This window comes from Xyrauchen texanus, chromosome 21 (genome assembly GCF_025860055.1).
Source record: "Xyrauchen texanus isolate HMW12.3.18 chromosome 21, RBS_HiC_50CHRs, whole genome shotgun sequence".
NCBI classification, from domain to species: Eukaryota; Metazoa; Chordata; class Actinopteri; order Cypriniformes; family Catostomidae; genus Xyrauchen; species Xyrauchen texanus.
Genome location: NC_068296.1, coordinates 42,629,665 through 42,646,158, shown reverse-complemented (window position 1 = coordinate 42,646,158; position 16,494 = coordinate 42,629,665). Strand labels below are relative to the sequence as shown.

The window sequence follows — 16,494 nt, the reverse complement described above, 5'->3', positions numbered from 1 at the left end:
AAAAGTTGATCTTCTTTTAACTTAACTTAACTTTAACTTTTAACTGCATCTTAAATAATGCAGCACCGATGATGCAAGACACTGAAAAAGGATGCATCACAATGGTCAAAGATGTTCGTCTAGTGCTGAGGTTTACAAATTCTTAAACAGTAATCCCCCTTCCTGACAAAATGTTCAAGACTACACTATAAATAAGATCCAAAAAGATTCCAAAAATATGTTTCTTCCACTGAAAACAGTAGTATTTTCTGGCCACTTATTTGAAGTTTATCAGATATTTTCCTCTAGTGTTATGTTATAAAAATTCATCATATTTCAGGCATTGGAGCAATTCACCTATCATCATCAATAACCTTTAATACAGTCTGACAGACACCTGAGCCAATGCATCGTACACTGGTGCGTGATTAACTGCTATACATAACTATTACAATTTTCATTTAACTCTTGTTAACATTTGCATTATATTTATTTTGCTTTTGATTCTCTGCGCTTCCCCTGACATGCTCTGGTGTATGGATGACGTTTATGCTGATTGTCTGTTCTTTTTGGAGCTTCAAAAGTCGGATCACCATCCACTTGCATTTTAAAGAATTAGTTCACCCAAAAATTATAATTCTCTCATGATTAACTTACCTTTAAGCCATCCCAGATGTGTATGTCTTTCCTTCTTCAGCAAAACCGAAGTGAAGATTTTTATAAGCACATTTCAGCTCTGTATGTCTATACAATGAATGTGAATGGGTGCATCAGGCTGCTGACGGCCCAAAAGACATTTTTAGGCAGCATAAAAGTCCAATGAATGTCTTCTGAAGCAAACCGATGGGTTTGTATAAAAAATACATCTATAATTAAAAGTGTAACAGCGTAAAAAATGACTTTTGGACTGTCATACAGTCAGCAGCCTGATGGCACCCATTCACTTTCATTGTATGGACATACAGAGCTGAAATGTGCTTATAAAAATCTTCACTTAGGTTCTGCTGAAGAAGGAAAGTCATACACATCTGGGATGGCATGAGGGTGAGTTATTGATTTTTTTTTTCATTTTTGGGAGAACAACCCTTTTGGGAGAAGCTTGTGCATGTGAGATTTTTTTTTTGCATGAACACGTTAGCCACTGTGAAAGAATTTCTCTCATATGCGTGCAAGAGACTTCAAAGTTTCAACTGAAAATAGATTTAATCAGGTTTTTTCTCATGAAACCCTATTGTATTTATCAGAATACTTGAAAATATGAGTCACTATCACAGCTGTTGCAGAATGCTCAACAATAACCTTGTCTATATACTCTCATTTGTATGAATCATACATTTTAAAATGTATTTTTATGACTTTGCTGACTATATTTTTTTATCATTTCTCTCTTTCCTGCACACGTTCCCTCTCCCAGATCTTCAGTCCTCCCTGTAGCGAATTATGGGAAAAACAAAATGCCAACAAGTGCTCATTGGATGTACATTCGAAATCAGAGTGCATTGTGGGTAAGACTGAGTGAACAAATGTAGGGAATGAGTTGTTCACTCATAATTTGGAAATTACTGCAAAATGGCCAACACCCCAAAATAGTGCACTGTATAGTGGGGGCAATTTCAGACAGTCACGTCCTCATACAACACTACACCTCAAAAGAAACTTCCTGTATTAAAAGGAATTAGTTAAAAGATGGAGCACATTTATTTTTAAACACTTACGCATCCGAAAAGAGTTTCTCACTCTCGGGCATTTCTGTGTCTCTTTGTCTCCTACAGCAAGTCATGTTTATTTCAGCAGACGAGTCTTGTTCTGCTGTTAAAGCATCGGCTGTCTGTCTCATCAGCTAAACTTCAGACTTCTCTCTGATAGTTCCTATAGTTTTCTCTTTCTTGGCTCCCCACCTTCCCTCCGTGGTCACAATACGTCTCAACAGTGCTCACTCACCAATATCTTCTCTCCTCTCTTTGTTCTGATGGATCCAGGAGCGATCTGTCACATATCTGAGCTCCTTCACATCAGTATGTGGACAAGAATTTCATGAAAGTCCCCTCGTTCCCCAGGAATCAGAGCCGAGACAGCTGCTAAAAACAGTTGTGCGGATGACAGGGCCTTTTAGATGTTAATGGCAGCGTGCCGTCGGCGTTCAGTCTGTTAGAGACCCTGCTGAGATGTTTCGTCATGTGGCCATCAGCGCTCAATTTGATGCTTGATATAACACTGCAGAGCCTCACACAATTAGAGTGTAATTCGATTAGCGGCATGTTGAACAAGCTTTCTTCATCATGACATTGTTCTTTACTTATGGGTAGGCCCAGATGGATTCTTTTATATAATGATACTTTTATTAATAATGTAACATTTTAAATGGTTAATGCACTTTATAAGGAACATCTGAGGTATGTTCAGCCCCGACAAAATGTAGCAAAACGTTTATTTAAACGGAAACGGTGGTGCGTTGAACACCCTGTTGTGTTACACAAGCGTTGTAACTATGGCAGCTGAGTAGGCCATTCTTTGCGTTCTTTTCAAAGAATTTTCGGAGTTTGATGAAATTGGTTTAAATACGTGTTTAATACTACACAAAACACTCGATGTTACAGTCACTGCCCTTACCTTCCAGAATAGCAGAGAACATCCCAATCGAGTAAAGGGATATGTGATCCAAAATTTGTCTCGCATTTCAGAATGACAAGGCAAACATTTCTTCTAATGTCTTCAATTGTTGCATACACCAAGCTTCTGTGGACTTATTTGTAAAGGACTTTAGTTGGATCAATTGTGTACACTGCCTTTATAATATGTTGCTGCTGATTGGGTAACACCTTTGACACACCCACCAAACAAGAGAAAATTCACCTTAAACCCCGTTGCACGCTGTTTCGATGAAACATGTCGTTCAACCCAGAAACCGTAGCAAAACGGTGCACACCGTTTTGAGATTGAACATGCCCCAGTACACCTACATATTCATGAAATGATCTAATCAGCCAACCATGTGGCAGCAGCGCAATGCAAAAAAACTAAATGTAATAATCTTGATCTTTTATTCAGTTCTGAAAAGTTTCACATGCATTGTAAATAGAGTAAGAGTGTAAAATAAATATTTGTGCAATTTCCATGTTTGGTGGTGAAATATGAAATGTCTCAGCAACTCTACCCACACAAACACTGTACAATAGACTTTCAGAACTCAAAACTTCCTGCACAAACAAAAAGAAAATGAAGGAAAATAAGACCATTTGAAAACATGACAATTGAAACTAAACTGCAACAACTTGGAAACCACAAGCATTCACTTTTTAACATTACCGCCCACATTTAGATATCAAAACGTATTCAGTATCCAGCAACATATTATGTATTTTCAGTGTTGGGTGTAATCTGATTACAAATGAATTAGTTACGGTAATTAAGTTACTTTTTAAAAGTCAAAAATACCATGTAACACATTACATTCTAAATTCTAGTAACCAGATTACAGTTACTGATTTTCAGTTAATTACTTTTAACGTTTCTTTGCATTTCTGTGGGTGTACGCCCACAATAAGTCATTGTAAGGAAGAAACGCATGATGCTGTGTGTGACTTGTGTCCGACAATAAACATTGAAGACATTTTGACATTAATTTGAATTTATTGATAAAAAAAGCGTTGTGAAAAGTGTTTCTAAAAGTAACTTTAAAGTAATTAGCACATGACTGCTTTTCAATAAATTAATCTGATTACAATTTTATGGAAGTAATTAGGAATTTGTAGTGGATTATTTTTGAGTAATTTACCCAACATCGCTAATTTCACACCCAAAGAGGTTAGCCAATCAAAACAGATGTCATTTACTAGTCTAAGGTACTGTAGCAAAAATAACCTGTTTAATTGTAAGCACGAGAGAGTGTGGAAAATGGAAATGAAAAACGAAATGATATTTTTCCTGCAAGAAACCTTGACTAACATTATAAGTGAACTTATAGAATGCTGTCCATAATAAGTTCTTAATGTTCTTTGCAGGGTTTGTCAGTGAAGGAGCCGCCTGGCAACAGTAAGGAGGCAGAAAGCAGACCAACAGAAGTCACTGCAGAAGATGTGTCAGAGCAAGACCTATCACCCCCCTGCAGCCTGAAAGTGGAAAAAGGGGAACGATCCGTGTCCAGTGAGTATCCATGTGTCCTTCCCTTTCTTGAGCTTTTCTCTATCGTGTTTCACTCCAGGAGCAGATGATGTTGATGCGACTTACAGGTTCATTACACAAGTGTTGCTTGCTGTGTCTGTAATCTTGATCGTGGCAGTGCAGATGAGAGAGAGATCAAACTCTGACTCTGAAGTCCATCTATCTTTCATTTTCTGTGTCCAGACACTGCTGGATGGATGGATGGATAGATGGATAGATATCATTGCTGCATGATGTCAGATGTTATAGGGGAATACCAGTGTGAATTCCATAAGCTACCATTGTAGTACATGACGCCTGGATAGGTGCTTTCCAGATAGTCTTTCATATTCTTTCTTTGTGTGTTGCTTTATTTCTTGTTCTCCGACAATTATGTCCATGCACTTTGGATGTGTGCAAATACTTCCTGGAGTGGAGCTTGTAAGTTCCTCGTGTGTATTCAAGCAAGCTGACGCTTTTGTTTGCTTTGACTCTCCAATCAAACCTTGATGTTTGCCATAAATAATACAATAGCTCCCGTCTTTAGACAATCCTTACAGACTTGATAGCCTGTCACTAGATCATCTCACATGTGCAAAAATAGGCATAGATGAAGTAAAAACAGCACATAGTCATAGACACATGGAAAGATGAAAGTGTTGAATACTCTGTGTTGATGGTGTCTGACAAGAGAGAGCAGTTTTGGCCCATCACGGCAAGTTATTATTAAAAGCATGCTTCTATTTGTAGAGTATTCCCGTATGCTGTCAGAGTGACCTGAAGAGAAACCAGAAGTGGCTTGTCAACCTGGATTCCCTTTAATCATCATTTACAAACCCAGAGATTCATTAGGAAGGAGCTGTCTCGCAGGTTCTGTCTGAAGACACTGCTCTAGATCTGTTGTGAAATGAATCGTTCAATAATTATGAAGAAAAGATCAGTAGAGTGCATCTGTGACTCCCCAATTTCTCAGCAGTTGTATTTCTCCCGTTATCCATATGGTCTCAAATAAATCTTCAAATAAAGAGTTCTAAACCCTGAACTCATCCAACCATCTCCAAGATGAATATTATAAGCTTTGATTTGAAGCAAAAACACATGAAAACCAGAAAAAGACAAAGGTACAAGACTTTGTACAGTGGCAAGAAAAAGTATGTGAACCCTTTGGTTTTACCTATATTTATGTATATATTTGTCTTAAAATCTGGTTTGATATTCATCTAAGTTTCAATAATGAACAAACACAATCTGTTTTAACTGATAACACACAAGGTATTGTATTTTTCTAGTATATATTAAATAAATCATTCAAACATTCACAGTGTAGGTTGAAAAAATTATGTGAACCCCTAAGCTAAAGATGTCAACAAAAGCTAATTAGGCATCCAATTAATGAAATGAGATTGGTGTTGTGGGTTAGAGCTACTTTGACTTATAAAAAGCACTCAAACAATTTGAGTTTGCTATTCAAAAGAAGCATCTGCTGATGTGGACCATGCCTTGCAAAAAAGAGATCTCAGAACCACAATGGAAGATGCTGTGCACCTGAAGTTTGCCAAAGACCACCTTGACACTCCACAACACTACTGGGGAAATGTTTTGTGGACAGGTGAAACTAAGGTTGAATTGTTTGGGAAGAACACGCTGCACTACGTATGGCATAAAAAGGGCACCACATACCAACATGAAAACATCACCCCAACTGTGACGTACGATGGTGAGAGCATCATGATTTAGGGCTACTTTGCTGCTAAATCTTAGGAATCTGAGGCACATTAGATAATCTTAAAATGGTTATCTCCTGCTTAAGTGTGTCAATAGGAAATATAATTTTTAGATTTCCAAACATTCCTTTTGCTAACAGAACAGAAGTAGAACAAGAAGTCCTGCAACAGATGGTGTGGCCCCCACAGAGCCCAGATCTCAACATCACTGAGTCAGTCTGGAATTATAGGAAAACACAGAAGCAATTGAGACTGAGATTAAGAACTGTGGCAATTTCTCCAAGATGCTTGGACAACCTATCTGCCAACAACCTTAAAATCTGTGCACAAGTGTACCTATGAGAATTAGTGCTGTATTAAAGCCATAGGGTGGTCACAGCAAAAATTGATGTTGTTTTTATGTTTACTGTTCTTTATATGAAGTTAATTGAACTATTCATGGCATTATTCCTCTATACAACATTTTATTGTATACAAATATATATTTAGACTCATGGGAGTGAGATCTTTTGCCTTAATTTGCATTTCCATGCTAACATTGACTTCTCTGATTGGTGGATCAGTCTTCAGGATTATGGGTAATGTAGTTCTTAACTGGGAATTTAGCTGTTATAAATTGTTTTTTTTTAAACAGCTGTTACATCATAGAAGACATCAGGTGTCATCATTTCATTACTCTTTTAAGTATCATGACAGAGTAAATACTGGAAGAGCTATATTTATTCTTCAACTGAAAGACAAATAAACAAGCTTCCAGATACAGTCAGATGTATACAGTACAGATACAGTAACTTAGACGGGCACACAAGTTACTGACCAGTTATGCTGATAAGAGTACAGAAGACATTTATAGATAACAGAATTAATCTAATGAAAAGTGATTTTTTTTTCCTTTATTTTTTTTGGGGCAGACTCTTTTATCCAATGCGACTTACAGTGCACTTATTACAGGGACAATCCCCCAGGAGCAACCTGGAGTTAAGTGCCTTACTCAAGGACACATTGGTGAGGGCTGTGGGGATCGAACCAGCAACCTTCTGATTACCAGTTATGTGCTTTAGCCCACTATGCCGCCACCACTTAATTTTACCTCCAAATCCAATTTTTTTTTTTTATTATACTTATTGAAGATTTTGAGAATTGCCTCTGCATTATTTTCATGACAATTACATTATGCAATGCTATAATAATTATTTATACTTCCCTGAATTTATGCTGAATAAAACAAAATATTAGAATCAATAAAAAAAATGACTGTATTAAAAGACATTAAGGCCTTCAGTAAAGCTGCTTTCTAATGATGGTATTGTGAGAAGCGCTATACAAATAAAAATGACCTGACTTGTATTATAGTAAGGAGAATATGATGAGAATCAATTGAAAATTATTAGAATTACAAAACAAATATCAGTATTAAAATGTTTAGACACATTACTGTAATATGAATCTAGGGGGAAATGACCTTACGTAATTGTAATGAAGATAACGTCACAGTACTTAAAATCTTAATGATCTTAAAAAGGGATTGGGGGCCTTGCTAGCTCAGCGAGTAAAGACAGTGACTATCACACCTGGAGTCACGAGTTTGAATCCAGGACATGCTGAGTGACTCCAGTCAGGTCTCCTATGCAACCAAATTGGCCCGGTTGCTAGGGAGGGTAGAGTCACATGGGGTAACCTCCTCATGGTCGCTATAATGTGGTTCTCGCTCTCGGTGGGGCGCGTGGTGAGTTGTGCGTGGATGCCGCAGAGAATAGCGTGAAGCCTCCACATGCGCTATGTCTCCAAGGTAACGCACTCAACAAGTCACGTGATAAGATAAGATAAGATGCGTGGATTGACGGTCTCAGACGCGGAGGCAACTGAGATTCGTGGTGGTGTAGGAGTCACTACACCACCACGAGGACATAGAGTGCATTGGGAATCAGCCATTCCAAATTGGGAGAAAAGGCATAATGTAATTTGATTTTAATTTGATTATATCATTTGATTTTGTGGGCAGGACATGTTTTGTGAGATTCACCTATCTGAAACACATCATGTGTTTACATGTAAATGGCCTTTAGCTCTACAAGTTTGCCTTTAAGGAGCTGAGAGAGAGAGAGAGTGCAAGTGAGTCCGGGAAAAGAACGACTGTTCCTCTGGTGCTGTCCTGTCCTGAAGGTGAACCAGTCAGAGCAGAAATGAGTTTACCCGACCCGTTTATGTGGAAACATCTCCCATCTCATCGCACTCACCCATGTGCAGTCTCTCTCTCTCTCTCTCTCTCTCTCTCTCTCTCTTTGTCTCTGTTGTTTTGCTGTAGCCTGCAGCTCTTCTCTCTGTCTCTTTGTTGTGTTCACGCCTCTCGGCATCTCTGTCTCGTCCCAGTATTTTAGTTGGGTGACTATCTGCTTTGGGTCAGCAGGAATTTGTGCCGCTCACTCCCCTCGAGCCTATCTAACCCGTGTCCACCCTCAGCATGACACAGAGAGATACATATTTTATTTAAGCCACACATTTCAGCAGCTTCTGTTCAAACAGCCCATGAAGTGTGTTCATGTCCCATGTAAACTGCTCAAGGGTTGACCTACATGCGCTTGCTACACCGTCAACATTACAAATGTGCATTCAAAACATTGAATTAGTCACCTAGAAGTGACCTTTGTTTTTAATTGTTTCAACTGTTTGTATCTGACGTTCAGTCTGTATGTTCAGGTTCCTCTTAGTGAAATCCTCAAGATTGACACTTTACATTCATGTTCTCTTTGTTACAGATTTATAAAGGGATTTGATAATGAGTAATAAGTCATTTATAAATGCATTACAAATCATTGATATGCTGTTATAACAACATAAATAAATGTGAGACTTTCATGCAATACTTTATAGCGAGTACAGATTATAAAGCTTCAGAAAAACACTTGTTCAGACTTTGCTATAGTGCTACAGTGCGCTTTGAGTTTATTCTCATTGCGTCAATTTCTTTGTCACGCTGATGTCAAAAGAACAGTTCTTCTCCAAGTGAATTTACACAATGTCAGATCTTCTTGCTCATTCAGTGTATCATATAATAATGACTAATTGTCAAACAAATAATCATGATTATGAGGCAATAGTAAAATACATCTGTCCTAAATTATTTGCTTTCACACATTATTTTAAGGCTATAAAATACATTTACATTTATGCTTTTGGCAGACACTTTTATCCAAAGCACTTATTACAGGGACAATCCCCCCGGAGAAACCTGGAGTTGAGTGTCTCACTCAAGGACACAATGGTGGTGGGCGTGGTGTTTGAACCAGCAACCTTCTGATTAATAGCCCTGTGCTTTAGCCACTAGGCCACCACCATTCCCCAAATAATCTGCTTTGAAGCATCCCAACATCAGGAATGAGTGGCTGAAGTTTATTGTTAGGATTATATTCATGTGTTCGGCAAAGGAACTGTTACTTTAAGATTGTGGGCAGTTAAAACACTATTGGACATGACTGCAATCCGTTGACTGTTAATGCTATTTATGGTGTATGGTGCTGCTGGGCTTGAGGAAACAGTTTGATACTTTCAGACGCAATGTGTTTCGCTTGCTGTTGTTACTTTGTGTTGGATGTTAGTGTTGAACATGTATTTGATGTGAAATATACATTTAGTTTAAGAAGAGCTACTTCAGGCTCATATCTGGCTGTATTCAAAGGGGCAACACGATGTAACCAATCATAATGTCTACATTCAATTTTAAAGGAGACACTGAAGCCGAAACCGAGCGTTCAGTCTGAAGGCCAGAGACAGAGTGGAAAGTGATCATAAATTACAACATTATGACTGCTGACATGACATGACTGTTTTGGTGAGAAAAACTATATTAACATTAGAAGTGGACACTTATAATATTTTATAATAAAATAAGAACAAATACATTTCATGAAGGGAATATTAATGTAAATCAGGGTACGCAACTTTGGAAAGATTAGGGGTTGGATCCCTGTAGCTGTGCTTTTCATTTATAATAACATTCTGAGATGATATTCTTCTCACCACAATTGTACAGAGTGGTTATCTGAGTTACCGTAGACTTTGTCAGTTCAAACCAGTCTGGCCATTCTCTGTTGACCTCTCTCATCAACAAGACATTTCCCTTCACAGAACTGCAGCTCACTGGATGGAGGGGGACCTACACAATATTAGGCAGGTGGTAATGTTGTGGCTGATCGGTGGCATGTGTATATATATACTTTATATATCAATGTGTCCAGGAATTATAAAGTTGGAAATGGGGTAAAACAAAAGAACTAAACTGCAATTTGCCACATGTCTTTTCATTTATAAATAAATATTAAAATGACAAATTGTGTTATAATTTCTCACCTTGGGAAATGTCCTCTGCTCTTTATATTTCTGTCTGTTGGTAAACACAGTGCGAGTCGCTGACTGTGCGTAATCCCTTACGTATGATATGGGAACTTTAAAGACTCTGCACTTAAGCTGATTTCCCGACACTTTTCGCTTGGTCACTTCATACGTTGTTTCTGATCGGGTTGCTGTCTGACTGAATAAACACAATTCCATTTACATAAAAAATACGATCTTCCATTCCCACGACATATGCAAATAAAACAGAGGTAACTTGCGTGATAGTGCGAATGCCGAATTAAAAAACGTATGACTTGTTATTTGATTCCAAGAGACTTTGCCCGTTGCACGTATGTGTCTGTGTGTACGCATTGTGTATTTTTCCCTCGGAGCTTGTCGTAGTTCAGATATGTCCATGCTCGTCAGCTGCGCTCATTGTCAGTGCTTAGTTTCAGTTTTGACAATGATCTACATCAAATAAATGAAGAAACGAAGTTCAGTCTCTCATACAGTACAACTTGCATGTGTTTCATAATTTGCTATTATTTATTGTGTGACGCGAGCCCTATGCAAATCAGAGCATGTGAGCGAAGCGGAGCGGTGTGACGCTCAGCTCAATATTCCGCTCTATGCGCGTGCGCTCCACTCAGTCGCTAGCGTCCCAGCTTAACGCTCCACTGATGAATCGCTCACGCTCACCGGTAAAACAAATCCCGCTCAGATCCCGCTCAGACATAAAATGTCTCTGTAGGCTACTTGCTTTCTGTTTGTACTTTGTAATGAATATCTGGAATACATGTATAAATTACAGTAGCTAGGATTGTAAATAGAAGTTATTTCGGGGTGATTCTGAATAAAAGTCTGTACTTTTTATTCATTTAAATGCATTAAATTAACTTAATTAAAAAACATGTCTAGCCCTTTGGCAAACTTGCCTATTAAATGCAATAACTGAAAAGGTATATTTGATTTTCGTTATTTTATTTCCGTGAACATAACTGCAGTTGTAAAACAGGCATATTAAAACGCACGCACACACAAACAAGATGAAATGCATGTAGAACTTCACAAAACACATCTGGACTATCATGCTCATAAAAGCACACACAGGTGAAATGCACTTAACAACATCTTATCAAAGCACACCTGGATGATTTACTGGCATTAGTAAAAGAAACGCGCGTTCTAAAGTTTATCTATTAATTTATTTTCGAATGGTATAGGCTAGGCCTATAGCTCACCTTTTGCTGCACTACCATGTTTGCGTAGCACATCCTCCTGCTTTCTGGCAATGTGACACTTTAGATTCCAATATGCTGTTTGGGTGGAGTAAAGTTTGTATATGTGGCTTGAACCGCCAGATGCATTTACACTTGAGTTTCGAATGGAATGCATCTAAAACCAATTCCAGAGGTGATTCGAGTGGTCGGAATGATATCCCTGTAACCGTATTTATATCCGTAACACTAACCGTAGAAACCATGGTGTTTTGAGAGAAATGTTATATATATATTTACAATAAATGTTACTATTATTATAATTATATGAAATATTGTATATTTTGGGACCATAAGTCACTTTTATAGTTTCTACATGTGTTTAGGACACTGTTTTTCATAACAAATTCCATAGTTTGTGTTGTTGTTTTTAGAAGAAATTACCATAATTACCCATGGTAATGAGATGCATGGTTTTACCTGTGATTACCATTATTTGACTAACACAGTTTAAGGAATAGTTCACCCAAAAATTACAGTTCTCTGATCATTTACTCACCAGTATGCCATCCCAGATGTGCACGACTTTCTTTCTTCTGCAGAACGCAAATGAAGATTTTTAGAAGAATATTTCAGCTCTGTAGATACATACAATGCATGTGAATGGTGACCAGACCTTTGTACCTCCAAAAATCACATAAAGGACACATAAAAGTAATCCATATAACTCCAGTGGTTAAATCCATGTCTTCAGAAGTGATATTATAGATGTGCGTGAGAAACAGATCAATATTTAAGTTAATTTTGACTTTAAATTCTCCTCCCCTCTCAGTCAATCTCCACTTTCACTTTCACATTTTTGTTCTTGTGTTTTCATGATTCACATTCTTCATGCAGATCGCCATCTACTGGGCAGGGAGGAGAATTTCTTGCAAAAAATGACTTCAATATTGATCTTTTTCTCACTCACATCTATCATATCTATTCTGTAGATATAGATTTAACCACTGGAGTTACATGGATTTCTTTTAGGATGCCTTTATGTACATTTTGAAGCAGATATTGTTTACAGATTACATTTTTGTATTTATTTTTAAAAATTTCAGTAAATTACCATACGCATCCCAACCCAAAATCAATGCTTTACTGTCAAATGTGCATGCATTTGCGATTCAATAATATTGGTCATTTTGGTTGAGCTTGAAGAGTTAGAACTGTGTGGTTACACTGTGATGTGTCTGTTTAAACACAAAGTAAATGACTGGTCAAAGCCCCAGTCTGATGACACATACATTACACACACACGAGACAGATGGGTCAGGAAAGCTGGCTTTGAGGAGATGGATGTCTAGTGTAATGGCTCAGACACAGGATGAGAGAGGAGCACACTGCAGGAGGAGATGAGGACGCATGTTTCACACAGGAAGTAGAGTGGGTGGGAGGATGAGATGTGTTTGACCACACTCCTTTGAATCAGCAACACACAAACAAACAGCATCCAACTGCACAGTCATATTGTATCAGAGGTAGGGCTGTCACGATTCAGAAATTTGGCTGACGAATAAATGTCAAACAAATAATTGCGATTATGATGATGAATATAAATCATAATAATCATATAAATGGTCATATTTTTTAAGGTGTGTTTTTGTTCTGCATGTGTGCTTCATACACCTTAAGAAGTCATTTTTACATATTTATCTTCATATATATAAATCAAATAATACAATTGGAAGAAACTATCACACATTATTTAATGCCATTATTTGTCATGAAGCAGAACCTTAAGAGTAGAGTAAGCGCTCGTCTCCTCTTTGTCACACCGCGTGTATGAACTAGGAACATTTGCCATTACATGATCACTTAAAGTGAAACCAGAGCGCTTTACATTTACGATCAAAGTTTATACTTGTTTGTTTCAATTTTCGCTGGAGTTTAGCACAAGCCTCTGCTAACACTGCACGCATCAGACCGCTCCGCACGCTCTTCTGGACAGGAGCTGGTTGACCTCCATGTCTTAGTGACGCTCAGACACGGAGCTCAACTGAATGGCACACAAATGTACCGTGCATGCCATTTATACAGTATATTCTATAAAAATTCCCTTATTTGGGCATTAAAATGTGATTGGCATTTGAATGCCCAATAATCGTGGTTGTCTCAAATAACCAAGTTTAGATCAAATAACCGCGATCACACGGTTATTTAATAATCGCAACAGGCCTAATCAGAGGCTTTGACCACAGATTTAGATGTATTTTATAATACCGACCCAAACAACATACACATATAGAGAGAAAGTTATCGCTGTTTCAGAGTGTTCAGAGGCCTCTTCATGGAGAGACACATAATGGACAGGAAGAGCCATCTTTATGGTAAGTCTCTTACCATATGCTTGTGATAATTTTGTTTCTTGTCATTTTATAAGAGGCAACAATCTGGCAGCCAAACAGCAGGCATGCACACTTCTTCTTAAGAGTGAGGGCTTAATGCAGCTGTTTTCAACCACCTCATTCAGGTGTTCCTGTGTGTATGATTGAATCATTGTAATAGTAAAACAAAAGAGGTGCTTTGTTGCCGTCATAACCAGCAGTCAGGATCAGAGTGGGTGTTAAAGGCTTTTTAATGTGTATTTGTGGCCTCTCAAATGGAAGAACTGACTCAGAACGGCTCACACTCACATATCATTGTGTTGAAGTGGTTCTTGTGAGGTGCTTTAGTTAAGAGCTTTAATATTCAGTGTGTAGAAACTCAACACAGTGCTAACATCACAGTGAATGTACAAGAGATGAGTTTAAATCAGATCAGTGTTTAAACTCAAATTTATTTGAGATCAGCGTTTAAACTCGTGTTTACATGAGATCAGTGTTTAAATTCAAGTTTACATGAAATCGGTGTTTAAACTCAAGTTTATATGAGATCAGCCTTTAAACCCAAGTTAACATGAGATCGATTTAAACTCGAGTTTACATAAGCTCAGTCTTTTAGTTTATATGAGAGCAGTGTTTAAACTTGACTTTACATGATATCAGTGTTTAAACTCGAGTTTACATGAAATCAGTGTTTAAACTCAAGTTTATATGAGATCAGCCTTTAAACCCAAGTTAACATGAGATCGATTTAAACTCGAGTTTACATAAGATCAGTCTTTTAGTTTATATGAGAGAAGTGTTTAAACTTGAGTTTATATCATATCAGTGTTTAAACTCGAGTTTACACAAGATCAGTGTTTAAACTCGTGTTTACATGAGATCAGTGTTTAAATTCAAGTTTACATGAAATCGGTGTTTAAACTCAAGTTTATATGAGATCAGCCTTTAAACCCAAGTTAACATGAGATCGATTTAAACTCGAGTTTACATAAGCTCAGTCTTTTAGTTTATATGAGAGCAGTGTTTAAACTTGACTTTACATGATATCAGTGTTTAAACTCGAGTTTACATGAAATCAGTGTTTAAACTCAAGTTTATATGAGATCAGCCTTTAAACCCAAGTTAACATGAGATCGATTTAAACTCGAGTTTACATAAGATCAGTCTTTTAGTTTATATGAGAGAAGTGTTTAAACTTGAGTTTATATCATATCAGTGTTTAAACTCGAGTTTACACAAGATCAGTGTTTAAACTTAAGTTAACATTTGATCATCGTTTAACTTCGATTTTACATGAGATCAGTGTTTAAACATGACTCAGCTGTTTAATCTTGAGTTTACAGGACACCAGTGTTTAAACCCAAGTTAACAAGAGATGCATTTAATCTCGAGTTTACATGAAATCGGTGTTTAAACTCAAGTTTATATGAGATCAGCGTTTAAACCCAAGTTAACATGAGATGCATTTAAACTCGAGTTTACATGAAATTGGTGTTTAAACTCAAGTTTATATGAGATCAGCCTTTAAACCCAAGTTAACATGAGATCGATTTAAACTCGAGTTTACATAAGATCAGTCTTTTAGTTTATATGAGAGCAGTGTTTAAACTTGACTTTACATCATATCAGTGTTTAAACTCGAGTTTACATGAAATCAGTGTTTAAACTCAAGTTTATATGAGATCAGTCTTTAAACCCAAGTTAACATGAGATGCATTTAAACTCGAGTTTCCATAAGATTGGTCTTTAAACTCAAGTTTATATGAGAGCAGTCTTTAAACTTGAGTTTATATCATATCAGTGTTTAAACTCGAGTTTACACAAGATCAGTGTTTAAACTTAAGTTAACATTTGATCATCGTTTAACTTCGATTTTACATGAGATCAGTGTTTATACATGATTCAGCTGTTTAATCTTGAGTTTACAGGACACCAGTGTTTAAACCCAAGTTAACATGAGATGCATTTAAACTCAAGTTTACATGAAATCGGTGTTTAAACTCAAGTTTATATGAGATCAGCGTTTAAACCCAAGTTAACATGAGATGCATTTAAACTCGAGTTTACATGAAATTGGTGTTTAAACAAGTTTATATGAGATCAGCCTTTAAACCCAAGTTAACATGAGATCGATTTAAACTCGAGTTTACATAAGATCAGTCTTTTAGTTTATATGAGAGCAGTGTTTAAACTTGACTTTACATGATATCAGTGTTTAAACTCGAGTTTACATGAAATCAGTGTTTAAACTTAAGTTAACATTTGATCATCGTTTAACTTCGATTTTACATGAGATCAGTGTTTAAACATGACTCAGCTGTTTAATCTTGAGTTTACAGGACACCAGTGTTTAAAATCTAATTTTGCACGTCAACATGTTTAGTTTAAATGTGTTGTATAAAGGTCTATAGAGTTCAGTGTCACAAAAACACCTTGTTTGGAAGCTTTCTCCTCAGGAAGAGCAAGAGATGGAGAAAGGAAATGAAAGAAGGAGTGGGTGAAAGACGAGGCAATAAATGCAAGATAGACAGAACGAACTCTGCCTGTCTCTGTCTCTCTCTTACAGGAGATGAAGCAGCTGTAGGTGACAGTGATGAGCTTGCTGCTGTTGAGAAACAGATGGGAAAGAGGAAGTGTCAGGACGAGTGTGAGTGTGTGTGTGTGTGTGTGTGTGAGAGAGAGAGAGAGAGAGAGAGAGATAGAGTCTGTGCATCACTCTTTCTGTTCAAG

General features: G+C 37.2%; 1 protein-coding gene across 1 annotated transcript in view; it reads left to right on the top strand.

The window, feature by feature from the left end:
- Positions 1–16,494, top strand: part of LOC127661374 (genetic suppressor element 1-like) — a 341,952-nt gene that overhangs the window by 103,565 nt on the left and 221,893 nt on the right. Inside the window, 1 exon segment of the mRNA XM_052152028.1 lies at positions 3,981–4,122. Coding sequence (XP_052007988.1) covers positions 3,981–4,122 — 142 coding nt within the window.